The following is a 13,689-nucleotide window of genomic DNA, read 5'->3' as shown; positions in this document are numbered from 1 at the left end:
CGAGCCATCATGCCACCCTTACTGTATACTATTAAAATACAATTTTGTGAACCCTCTGACATTACCTAGATTTGTGCATAAGGTACCTGGCCTGATCTTTATTCAAGCATTATAACAGACCAGTATAACCAGCCTGCTAATAAAACACAATTGATTGTACTATTAATTTCTCAATTAAACGCACTAAATCACTAAACAGTCCAAGCTCAACAAAAGAATTGGTGAACCATTGGGCTAACTGTTTTTATTTTTTTATTTTTTTTTTTTTTTACCCCTTTTTCTCCCCTTTTAGCGCATCCAATTGTTCAATTAGCATCGTGCTTCCTCTCTGTCTATGCCGAACCCTGCCCTGACAGAGGTGATTGAAGCTAACCCGTATCCCCTCCGAAACACGAGCAGCAGCCAGATGCATCTTTGCCACCCACACATTGACGAGTTTGGCGCCACCTAGCGTTGCATGCGGAGAGACACACCCTAAGGGCACCCTCTCCCATCTCTGTGTAAGCGCCTCCAATCAGCCGGCAGAGAACGCAATCGCATTCTGACAGAGAGAGACCCACATCCGGTTCTTTGTCCTACCCCCCACATGAGCAACCGGCCAATCGTTGCTCATATAGCCACTCAGCTTCGAACCGGTAAAGCAAGGCTGGATTCGATACCACGCTCTCAGAATCTAGCCCTGGTTGCAGCGCGTTTCTTTTTACCGCTGCGCCACCTGAGCGGCTTGGCTAACTGCTTTTCTAAAAGTACATTTTTTGACTCAATAAGATAAGATTGGAGCTGTGGGTTGTAGTGTTGCCCTGTTGCCCTTTACCTAATGTATGGCACGGTGGAGGGAGCATCAAGTTTGAGAGCTAATTTGAGCTGTAAATTTCACAAACATTAAGGAAACAATAAATTCCAAATTATCAGGTAATTTTACAGAACATATCACTATACTGCAACTGTATAAAAGTTTTAAATAACTTTTAAAATTAACAGTGTCCATAAATGCATGACAAAATGTTTTGGTCTCCAGTGTACATCTCAGCCCCTGTTATGTGCCCATTGTTAAGAGCCGACCTGTGACCACACGGACAGTGAGGAGATGGTCAGAGGGGACTCATGAGGTACTGCAGGACTGTTTTGAGACCACAGACTGGCAGGCACTCTGTGAGCCGCACGGAGAGGACATCGACGGGCTCAATGAGTGCATAACAGACTACATACATTTCTGTGTGGACTCCATTGTCCCAACCAGGACTGTAAAGTGTTACCCAAACAACAAACCATGGGTAACGAAGGACATTAAATCCCTCCTTAACGACAAGAAGAGGGCATTTAGAACTGGAGACAAAGAGGAGGTGAGAACGATCCAGGGGAAGCTAAAGACCACAATCAGAGAGGGTAAAGACAATTACAAGAGAAAGCTGGAGTGTAAACTACAGCAGAACAACATGAGAGAGGTTTGGAGTGGAATGAGGACCATCACTGGTTTCAGGTCCAACGACAGCAGAGAAGTAGAGGGCAGTGAAGAAAGGGCCAACGAACTAAATCTGTTCTTTAACAGGTTTGACACTGCAGGCCCTGCCCTCCCCCGTCCCGACTCCACTGCTATCTGTCCCCTGCAGCCCACCCCACTCACCCTCCCTCCAATCCTTGATTGTCTACCCCCCTCCTGTGATAGCCCAGCTCACACCTCCAACCCCCTATCACAAATCTCCCCTACTGTGTACATCACTGCTGACCAGGTGAGGAGACAGCTTAATAGACTCCACACAAACAAGGCTGCTGGCCCCGATGGGGTCCCCCCCAGGGTCCTTAAAGCCTGCGCCACCCAGCTGTGTGGAGTCCTGCAGTATGTCTTCAACATGAGCCTGAGTCTCCAGCGTGTCCCCGTGTTGTGGAAAACGTCCTGCATCGTTCCTATTCCGAAGACGCCGCGCCCTAGTGACGTCAAGGACTACAGACCAGTAGCACTGACGTCCCACATCATGAAGACCATGGAGAGGCTAGTCCTGGACCAGCTCCGACCCATAGTCCAGCCACTTCTAGACACACTCCAGTTCGCCTACCTGCCACGTCTGGGAGTTGAGGACGCCATCATCTACCTGCTTGACCGAGTCTATACTCACCTGGACAAGCCAGCCAGCACGGTGAGGATCATGTTTTTTGACTTCTCCAGTGCATTCAACACAATTCATCCGGCTCTTCTGGGTGAGAAGCTGACAGCGATGCAGGTGGACACCCCCCTCGTGTCCTGGATTACAGACTACCTGACCGGCAGACCTCAGTACGTGCGCCTGCAGCACGGTGTGTCGGACAGAGTGATCAGCAACACCGGAACACCACAGGGAACTGTTCTCTCTCCCTTCCTCTTCACCCTCTACACCACGGACTTCAGCTATCGGACTGAGACCTGCCACCTTCAGAAATTTTCTGATGACTCAGCGATAGTTGGATGTATCAGCAAGGGTGATGAGGACGAGTACAGGGCTACGGTGAAGGACTTTGTCACATGGTGCGAGCTGAACCATCTACAGCTTAATGTGACAAAGACAAAAGAGCTGGTTGTGGACATGAGAAGAAAAAAGGCACCGGTGACCCCTGTGTCCATCAATGGGGTCAGTGTGGACACTGTTGAGGACTACAAATACCTGGGAGTGTACATAGACAATAAACTGGACTGGAGTAAAAACACGGAAACCCTCTACAGGAAGGGCCAAAGTCGTCTCTACTTTTTAAGACGGCTAAGGTCTTTCAACATCTGCAGGACTATGCTAAAGATCTTTTATGAGTCTGTGGTGGCGAGTGCTATCCTTTATGCAGTTGCATGCTGGGGCAGCAGGCTGAAGGTGGCAGATGCCAACAGACTGAACAAACTGATCCGTAAGGCCAGTGATGTGGTGGGTGTGGAGCTGGACTCGCTGACGACAGTGTCAGAGAGGAGGATGCTGTCTAAGCTGAAGTCCATTATGGACAATACCTCTCACCCGCTGTACAACACACTGGAAAGACGCAGAAGCACGTTCAGTCAAAGACTCATTCCACCCAAAAGCACCACGGAGCGCCACAGGAGGTCATTCCTACCTGTGGCCATCAAACTTTACAACTCCTCACTTAAGTAATAGACCTTACAATACGTGCAATATGATAGTTGTATCATAAATAGTGCAATATATGTCACCACTGCATCTGCCACTTTATTTTAAGAGCGTTTTAAGTGTATTTTAAGAGCGTTTTGCCACTTTATTTTAAGAGCATTTTTACTTTACTTTACTTTTTAATATATTCTTACCTTTTAATATTCTTAATACATATATACAATCTGAGCAACTGTAACATCTGAAATTTCCCCTCGGGGATCAATAAAGTATTCTGATTCTGATTCTGATTCTGATTATGTGCATGCTTAAGGTTTGGTGTATGAAATGAATTGCAGGAAGAAAAGAGGCAGATGAAGGAGGATATTGAGAGGAGGAGGATGGAGGCAGCTGAAAGGAGAATTAAGAACATGAATATGTCTTCCATGGATGAAGATGAATCATTTAACCCACTGAGTCCAAAGAGTCCCACATACAAGGTATATTATAGTACTTTTCATCTAAAATATACTATTGTACACTGTCATTATACATTATACACTCAATGAGCACTTTGCTACTATTGTTTATATGTAAATTTGTCATTCTCCTCTACCCCATCCATCAATAAAAAAGACCACCACAAGACCCCCACAGAAAAGATGAGATTTGGATGATTTTTAGATCATTCTCAGCACTGAAATGACACTAAAAATGCAATGTGATGGTAGTGTGTGTTGTTCTGGTATAAGTGCATTACATGCAGCATTGTTGTTGACATTTTTAAACATTTTCATGTTAGTCCTGGAAATGGATGGAGCAATGCTCCAACCAAAAATATAAATCCTTTGACCACAAAGTGTACAGTGATAAAAGAGTGGAGAAGGATAGCTCTAGTATCTAACAGTACATAACAGGGTATGGGTTTCTAATAAAGAGGTGAGTTAGTGTAAACATTACATTACACTCATTCCAGAACAACACACTTCCATCTTATTACTATGTTAGTGTCAGTGCAGTGCTGAGAATGGCCCATCACTCAAAATGCATCTGGCCAATGAGGGTATTATAGTCATCCCTTTTCATTTCAAGTGTACAGAGCAACATATAGACTACAGTCAGTATACCAACAGTTATTGTATACCAACAAAGTGCATTATGGTAGATGTAGGTAATATAATGACTAACAACTGCACATAAAATACATGAGTTCTTAGTGTTCCATGGGTTTAAGTGCTCAGTGAGAGTATATACTACATGGCCAAAAGTATTTGGACACCTGACCATGAGCTTGTTGGACAACCCATTTCAAAAACAAATGGTATTAAACAACAGCTAGACAACATAATAACAGTCATTCTTCTGAGAAGGCTTCTCACCAGACTTTAAAGTATGTATGTGAGAATCTTTGTGCGGAAAAGAGCATTTGTATGATTGGGGACCAATGTTGGTCAAGAAAGCCTCTGCTGATGTTCCAGTTCATTCCAAAGCATTTCAGTAGGGATGAGATCAGGGCTGTGTGTAGGCCACTGGAGTTTCTTTAAATCAAGCTTTTCTTCATGGTTTTATAGACGATGCTGGATCTGTAAAGAGCTTCCCTAAACTGTTAAATATGTATGCCAACATTTTAAAAAATTGTGTCCCATATTTTTGTCCACACACACTTCCAGTATATATACAGTAAGTATTAACTGTATATTTGCATATAAGTGCATATAAGTATAACCTGTATAAAAGTTTAAGTATAGTTAAATTGAATTAATTTGCACATTTGTTTTTCCAGATATTCTAATTAAACTTGTAAGTTGCATGTTTGTGGGTTGATGTGTGTCATTTGACTTTTTGAGTGTTTACACTGCCTTTGTAGACATTATTGAATACACATAACATGCATGTGAAGTAGAAGGTTGATATGCTTTGATGTGTGAGTGACTGCTTGTGTTCACTTTGTGTTCTCTGTCTGATTCATTTTACATGATGGTCTAATACTGCCTGCATAAGTCACGGTTAACCTCATGCTGTGTGGTCTTTCTGCAGTTTGTTTTGTCCTACCAACAACATATTGCAGTACTTTCTAGGATTAGCGTTCATCATGTGTGATTAACATTAGCCTTTGTTTGTGTGTTTGTGTAAATGTGGCTTTATTGTGTTTCTACATTACAAACATCTGTGCTATGATTAAGATTAAGCATACATTATCAAAAATGCCAAAATAATCATTGAACTCCTTTAAACTCCTACTGGTGTGTTTGGGTATGCATTCCTCACTTGTATACTCTACATATGCTTTAGTTTTGAATTTTCTCAAATCTATTTATTACACATCATGTAATCAGCATAGCATTTAGGGACATATGTTGAATCCTTTACAAATACATTTATTTTACAAGTTCTTGGTTATTGGCATTATAAAAGGCAAATAATGGCATTTGTGAAATTTATCATGTCAGTTTCTTTGTACAATATATTTCCTTGAGTCTTATACTTTCCATTGAAGCATGTGCTAACAGAGGGTCAGGCCTCACTAGTGTATATAGTTGTAGCATTAATATATTTAATATTGGTTTTCAAAAATGCCTCTTAGACACAGATGTTTCTTTGGATTATCTAACTTTTAATAATATAATGGACTGTAGATGGTTAAATCCCTAAATATATTACACTTGTGTATTGACAAAAGGTGTTTTTACAAGGTTGATTTATTTGCTCACACGTCATGTCATGTCACTATGCCGCCATTGCTTTGCGCAGACTAGCCCTTGTTAATGCAGTCCATAACGTTATGTTGTCAATCTAGCCTATTCTTGATCTTCCTTGTCTTCTGAGTCCCTCCACAAGTCCTGTTATAACACTGCCATCAATGTTGTCATGTGTGTGCCTCATCACATGCCCAAAGTAATTAAACTCGCAGAACTTGGTTTAGTACATCTGTTCTGGCTATCGTGTGAACTTGCTTAGTGTTCATTATCTTTATCCATTGGATTTTTAGCAGTTTTCTGATGCACTAGTTCTCAAAAGCCTGAATGCCTTCTTCAGTGTCCAGATTTCACACCATATCTAGCTACTGGCCAGACCAAGGCTTTTATAAATCATAGCTTGGTGATGGTGGTAACTGACTTGTTTTTTCATATCCTTGGCATTTTGTGCTCTAAATGCTCTTGTTTTTTTCTATTTTAGATCACAGAGAGAACAGAGTCCCTGAATCGATCTTTAAAAAAAAGGTGAGTTTATTTAACCCAGTCATTTCCAACAAAGCAAACCAGCCAGCAATTTGCACACTACTGAATTTTATTGGGTGTCTAAAATTAGCTTGACTATTAGAACATTGTCTATTTACTACAGACATTCTATCCGAATGACTAATGTCTAGGAGTAAACATTAACATTCATGCCTGTGGGCCTTAGGTCACCTTCATATACTGTTAGTTTATCACCTTTTTAGCAGTGATTTATAAGTTGGCTGATCCAGATGTGGACAATGTGCATGTTTCCTTGGGAGGCTTGTTAGATATTGTGGTGGATTCAGACCAGGCTCCTAACAGTCTGAGGCTTTTTATCAGCATGCATAGCTATTAGGGTTAGAACCAGTTTTCTGCAAAAATGTGACCTAATAAGAGAAACAGATGATATGTGGAATGAAAACATATATAAGCAAAGTGAAAGCAAAGCAATGATATCTATTGGGCATGGTATCACTATACATGTGGTTAATGTCAGCATTAGAGCATACTTGTTTTTAAAGAATATGGAAGTATTTTATCAAACACTCTACCAAGTAGTACAGTTAAATCATTAAATTATAAATAAGATAGCATATACTGCTTAATATGCCCATAATCCGGTACATTTGTGCACATGGAAAGCTTAAACTAAATAATTAACTAGCACATACTTCACATTATTCAGGTGCAATAAAGATGACTGACAGGTCATCCTGCAAAGTCCTTTGAGTGAATGCTGGCCTCTTTACATTTTCGACATCTTTCTTACCATTCTAATCATTAGTCTTAGTAGATACTTATTCTAATCAGGCCTGCCACCCATTCATACAATGTTTTTTATTTCCCTACCCCTTTTTTAACTGTTTAACAAAAAATAAATGATAGCAAATATAAAAAGTAACCTAGAACCGAATGTACAGCAAAAAATAGGTGTAATCTTAGAAGTGAACTCTTCTCATGTACACCTGAGTAAAGTCTTATCTTGATTGTCTGATCTTGTTTTACAAACAAATATGCTCCTGTATCCAAAACCATTCAGATAGTCACGTGACACAGTTAATTTAAAATCTTAACCCATTACAGCTGGGGGGAAAAACTCCTGTTTTCCAAAGACAACTGTCATTGGAACCATTACCAATAACTGAAAACTAGTGATGAAATGTGGTTATATAACTAGTATGTTATGTTTTCTCAGTGTGGTTGTCATAACTTTCTCCTCTGCAGTCAGTAAGACGCAGTTTCTTTTGATGTTGTATGCAGATGTCAGAGTGTAATTTATGCTTTGATTAACTGGGATTGACATATGTTTTGTATAACTTCTGTTGAGTGAACAGTCTGTAATCATAGTAAATCCTCTCAGAAATAGTTGCAACTTAAATCCACCTTACCCCACATATGTTACAATGTACTCTTGCTAAATACTTTATCCCACTCATTCTTCTGATTTGGAGACTGGTGACCCCAGTGCTTTGTCACCCCAGGCAATTGCACATTTTGTCCTGCCCACGATCTGGCAGTGATTTATGGTTTCATAAACCGTTCATCTGTGGATTATCAAACACAATGTACTAACAGTGTTTGCTGTGGTTCTGTAGCTTTTTCCATTTTGGTGTTGTTTAATAATATCATTCCTGGAAAGTTCTTCATGATTGTTAGTCATTGAGTAATATAAGTACTATCAATAGTAACATCTTCTATACTGAAACCTGGTGCAATTTGCATAAAGACCTAAATAAATTTCAATATAGTGACCAAGTAATTTCTTCATTTTTCAAGTTTACTTTTTAAACACATATGTGGTTATGCTTAAAAGTGATCACTAGTCTGTGTATATTTATTATTACAAAGTGAAAATAACACTGTGTGTAAATTTGGAAATAGAACGCCTTTACTTGTCAAATATACATATACAGGTGTACCTGTAAAGAAATTCTTTATTCGCATATCCAAACTTGTTTAAAAGCGGGGTCAGCCATTGTACGGCACCCCTGGAACAGAGTCTTGCTCAATGACCCAACAGTGGCTGCATGGCAGAGCTAGGATTCAAACTCTTAACCTTTCAGTTAATAGCCCAAAGCTCTACCTAATAGGCTACACTGTCCCTGGAATGGATATGCACTGAAGTTATATATAATATATATAATAACAAAAACTTGTTTAAATACCGTCACCATTCAAGTTTTTCCATGGTTGTTATATGGTTTAAATGCAGCAAAATGACAGTCCTATCACATCCTTACACTGATTGCTGTCTGTCTGACTTTTCAAATAGTTTTTACAGCAGTACAAAAGTCCTCAAGATCTGATGGTACAGCTATTTTTCAAGTATTAGTAAAACCCCGGAGGTAGTTTTGTAGCATTTACAGCTTTACCCTTAGCCCTTTTGAGAACTAGCAAAACTAGCTGTCAAGGTGAATTAACAATGACAAGATATTGGCTACTTGGTGCACTACTAGGGTTGTAAAGGCCATTGTAAACATTTGGGATCCGACCAGCCTTGGGGTTATTTTCCATGAAAACCTGTAAAAAACAGTGGGAGTGGAAGCAGCTGAGAAAAACCCTAAAATCCAGTTTTACAGTACTGTACTGTGTACTTTTTGAATACCCAATTTTCATAATGAGTTTTAAGACAAAATCTTCTCAGTTGTTGCAAAGACAGTAGCTGAGGTAAAAGACTTTACTATTAAGATTTCACCAGTCAGTGGTGTTGGTTGGAAATGTCATTTAATGGCATGGTAATGTCATTCTGTCTTTTGTCTGTACAACTGTGATTGGTTGAACACCTAAGCAAAAGATGACTAAAATATGTCTGGTCGTACCCTGTAATGTATGTCTAAAGGCAGGATGACATCACTTCCCATGTGTAGCCTTATCTCTGTGGGACAACTTGGTGTTAAGATTAATGGGCTGTTTATCGTGGGAAAGCATTGCATCATCTGTACAAGAGTTAGTAATCACCCGCCTGTTGGACTAATGACAAACAGATGTCTCACGCTTAATAATATCCTTCACATATGAAATGAAAAATATCATACAATGCATTTTTAAACATTTATTTTTGCAAATGTGCAGCTCAACATTAACATTAGCTCAGATATATTGCTTTGAAATGAAAAATTGCAGCTAATTTAATTTTGTTGTGGGAACATTTCACAAACACAAAGGGAAAAAAACTCCACAAGGGACAATATAATCTGTTATTCTGATCTGGGCTTTGAGCCACATGGAGAGGTTTAAGGTTTCAACATGCTGTGCAGTTTTTAACATGCCCTACCTTTGTTTTGCAAACAGCAACAGTTTTAAGAAGACTCTGCCACCACTTCTGCTGTCCAAGATTGATGACAAACTGGAGCAATACACTCATGCTATAGAAGTGAGTTCTCATTCACTTATGCCAAGACCATACAGTCTAACTTAAAAAAATAAAAATGGTTTATTAAGAAGTCTGATCCCAGTTTGACAGTGCCTATGAAGATGCACTGACAGTACAGCCTATAAGAAATTATTCATGGATGCCTGTTGGTGATTAATGATTAATGTACATAAAAGACACCTTGCCATTAGCACCTTAGCAAATAAGAAAAGTGTATGTCATTAAATCTATTGAAATAACTGGTGTTCTTATTACATGCCATTTTAAAGAATTTGTTTGGTGGTTACATTTCACTCTGTGTTCATATAACGACAAAGGTTTTTTACACAACATGAATCCATGAACGTTTTTTTTAAAAGATACACGTCCACTTAGTGGCTGACTGAATGACCAATCCTCATTTTTAAACCTTGCATACATGCACTATATCTAACAAAGAACTAAGCTTATCTAGTGTTGTTAATGTTAAATAAACATTATGTTCTATAGAGCTCCTCAAAGGAACCAAAGACAACCAAACCAGCTGTGGTAGATATTCCTAGTGTTCCTGAACCTGTGGTTGCCAAAAAGAATCTGTTCGAGGCAGGAGAGGCCTGGAACCAAAACGCATCTAAAGGAACTCCAACAAAGGTCGGAAAACAACCACACACCAACCTACATATTTTAATATTCTACAGTATTTGCCCCTTCCCAATGTCTTCTATTTTGTTTATTTGTCTTTTTTATATTATATGTTTTTTTCATTTTAATTTATTAATTAATGGAAAAATGCTTTTTAGCCCTACCTGGGCCTATGTGAAAAAGCAATTGCCCCCTTTAGCTACTAAATTAACCACTTATCTAAATTCCATTGACAATTGGGTTTAATTTCACTAGCCACACCCAGGCATGATTACTGCCAGACCTGTTGAATCTAAACATTAAAAATAGAATCTGTGAAACAATGTGAAGCAGGCTAGTCATTCTCAAAAAGCAACACATGTTGCCACATTCTAAAAAATTCAAATACAGATGTGAAACCATTAAAGTGAGAGCCATCATTTACTTGGAACAGTGTTGAACTTTCTCAGGGGAACAGTGTTAACCTTCTCCTACCAATTTAGCCTTACAGAATTCTGTAATGAAGTTATGGTTAAACCAAATACTTTCATGGTTTTAGAAAAGATATGCAAATTTTAATAACAATAAAAAAAATTAATGACAGGGAATTCCATTAATATTTTGCTAATGAACAGTTTTACCCTGCCAGTCCATAACAGGAAGGGTCCTTCATCAATGCCAGTTCTTCTTAGGCAGTATGAGTCACAAGCTAAGGCCAGGGACCATGTTTCAGCTGAACTGAGCAATACTGTGACTAAATTTCATCAAACACTGCTTTAAACAAAGGATGTTTGACCCTGTCGTGCTCACATCAAGTTACCTAATCTGAACAGAATGTATCTGATCAGCAAAAAAATAAATGATATAATATACAATATAAAAATAATGATGTAATATACACATTTGACATAAATATATTTCAAGTTTGATTGGCTAATACCCAGCTGGATTGGAATACTGTCCTGGGTGTGTTACTGCATTGCGCTCAGTGATTCTGGGGTAACTGGACAGGGTAACCTTTTCCTTAAAAAAGGGAAAAAAATGATTGGCTAATAATGACATCACATTTCCATGGTGGCATGGTGCAGCAGCAAGGTTTGGCATGTTCCACAATCAAACATCTTTGCAAATTTGGTTTATTCGCAGCATTTACAACTTTTAGCTGTTTGCAACAACCTAATCAAAAAAGAACAATTGAAATAGCTCAACACAACTAATATAACATTTGTTTTATTTAAATCCAACACAAAATTGCACTTTTAATGACTACATCAGTCTTAGAATTATTCAACACCCTGAATTGAAACTCAATTGTCAAGAGAGTTGTCCAAAAAGTTAAGAAAAGAGATCGTTGCCTTTGCACAAACAAGAAAAATGATTCAAAGCAAAGGCACTGAATCTTCCTAGATATACAGCTGGAAGCATAGTTCACAAGTTTAGAGTTAAAGAAACACTGGCTGTACTACCTGAACGTGGCAGAAAGAGGAGGCTATCACTGGCTGCCATCAGATTCCTTAGAAGGCATGTGGTCAAAACCTGCAGCAAGATTTGGTGGCAGCAGGCACTGAGGTTTCAGTTTGCACAGTAAGGCTGAACATTTACATGAACTTACTCCAAGGCGCCCACCTCTACTGACCCTAAAGATGGCTCCAAAATGCTAAAATATTTATAAATAAGGCACCAAAGTTTTTGGATTCCGTTATAAGGAGTAATGAAACAAAACCAAAACTTTTGGGCCAATGGAACAGCAGCAGGCACGTGCACAGATAGACCCCTAGTGGTGCTCAAGCACCTGCCCTTTTGCCCTGGATGAGAAAAGTGCCCTTTCTGCTGGAGCCCAATTTTTTTCTACATTCATCAATATTTAAAAATAAAAATTACCCTCTCTGTCATCAATTCCCCCCAAAAGTATTTTGATATCTGATGGGCATTTATTTGAGTTCTTGTGAGAACAGCAGTATATCTGGAGGAGGAAAAATGAAGCATATACTAAAAGAACCTTACCTACAGCGAAGCATAACAGTGGCTTGGTGATGTTCTGGGGCTGCTTTGCTTCCTCTGGCACTGGAAACCTTCAGTGGGCAAAATGGATTCAATCAAGTATAAGGAAATCCTAGGACAAAACATCATGCCTTCTGTGGGGAAGCTGAAGCTGAAACAGAACAATGATTCCATACCTCCATATTCCATACTTCCATATGTTTTAAGTCCACCAAGACTTCTCAGAAGAGAACCTTGAATCCTACAAAAAAATCTTTGGTGGGATTTGGGTGCCAGGCCATTTTATTTTAAATCTCAACCACTCATTTGAATCTAGGGGTAATTTAAAGCAACCAATCCATCTGTTAAATGTTTTAATGGTGACAAATAACCTGATTAGAACCAGAGAAATTAATGTCGTCATCAAAAGAACATTCTAAACGTTTGCAGACATGAACCATGTTGCTACCACTTATTACTACTGTGTCGCCTACTGTTTTCAGTTTGAAATTAAAATGTCATCGTAACCTTCCATATATTCTAGGACACTGAGGGGATAAAAGTCGGTGTGGCAGATCTGATCACCCAGTGGGTGAAAGGAAGCTCAGATGGTAGCAGCAGACACTCGCCTTCTAGACCATCTGTAAGTATAGGTGTATAAAACAATGCTCATGAATATTTCCCCACAGAACCTTTAATTTGAATACATAATGAATACAAAATATATACCTTTAGTATCTGTGTCCCTTTAATAATAAACAAAAAAATTATTTTATACTTTCTGCTTCCAGTTTCTATTCTCTGCTTCTTACATCTGTCTCCTTATTTTTCCTTTCCAAGGTAAAATAGTTAAAAGTTTCAGCCTTTCTCTTCTTTTCACTCATCAGAATTAGTAGATTTAGGGCTAGTGTTTAAATCATTTTCAAATGTAATCCTAGCACAGTAATGCCTAGTTCACACTACACGATTTTTGCCCTGATTTTCGCTCGCCAACAACTCAGCGTTTGCTCGGCGATCAAAACTCGGCTCTCAATCGATATGTGTGAACTACTTAACAACTAGATATGAGCGGCTCAAAGAGAGATATCTAGCTTGTCAAATATTTTCATCTGAGTTGCCCAACTGGCAATGAGTGCTATGTTGAACAGCCACTGAGAACGTAAGATAAGGGGTGAGGGGAAAAGCAGGGGAGGGGTTGTAAAAAGGTGGGACTGGGGCATAATATAGTTTATATCAGAATACATCGGCATACACACAGGTATTACAGTATTTCTCACCTTATCATTCTCTACAAAACATAACACCGACGTTGCATTGCAAAAAATATTTATTAACCTCCAACTCACTATAGAACAATCCATGCTGTTCCTATTTTCCTACTTGATTTTAAGCTGCACATCAGCGCAAACTTCGATCACTTGCTACTTGTTGACATGCATTTTTGGACGTGGTA

At 39.0% G+C, this 13,689-nt stretch overlaps 1 protein-coding gene across 2 annotated transcripts in view; it reads left to right on the top strand.

Annotated features, from left to right (window-relative positions):
- lsp1a (lymphocyte specific protein 1 a) overlaps positions 1-13,689 on the top strand; it is a 38,829-nt gene that overhangs the window by 18,500 nt on the left and 6,640 nt on the right. For both annotated transcript variants that reach the window (XM_062991047.1, XM_062991037.1), the window contains exons 6-10: positions 3,422-3,562; positions 6,240-6,283; positions 9,575-9,656; positions 10,146-10,286; positions 12,781-12,879. In XM_062991047.1, coding sequence (XP_062847117.1) covers positions 3,422-3,562; positions 6,240-6,283; positions 9,575-9,656; positions 10,146-10,286; positions 12,781-12,879 — 507 coding nt within the window. The remainder of the gene's footprint in view (positions 1-3,421; positions 3,563-6,239; positions 6,284-9,574; positions 9,657-10,145; positions 10,287-12,780; positions 12,880-13,689) is intronic.

The sequence above is a fragment of the Trichomycterus rosablanca genome, chromosome 1, assembly GCF_030014385.1.
Source record: "Trichomycterus rosablanca isolate fTriRos1 chromosome 1, fTriRos1.hap1, whole genome shotgun sequence".
Taxonomy (NCBI): Eukaryota; Metazoa; Chordata; class Actinopteri; order Siluriformes; family Trichomycteridae; genus Trichomycterus; species Trichomycterus rosablanca.
The sequence above is the reverse complement of the archived record's forward strand: the minus strand, read 5'-3'. Positions and strand labels throughout refer to the sequence as shown.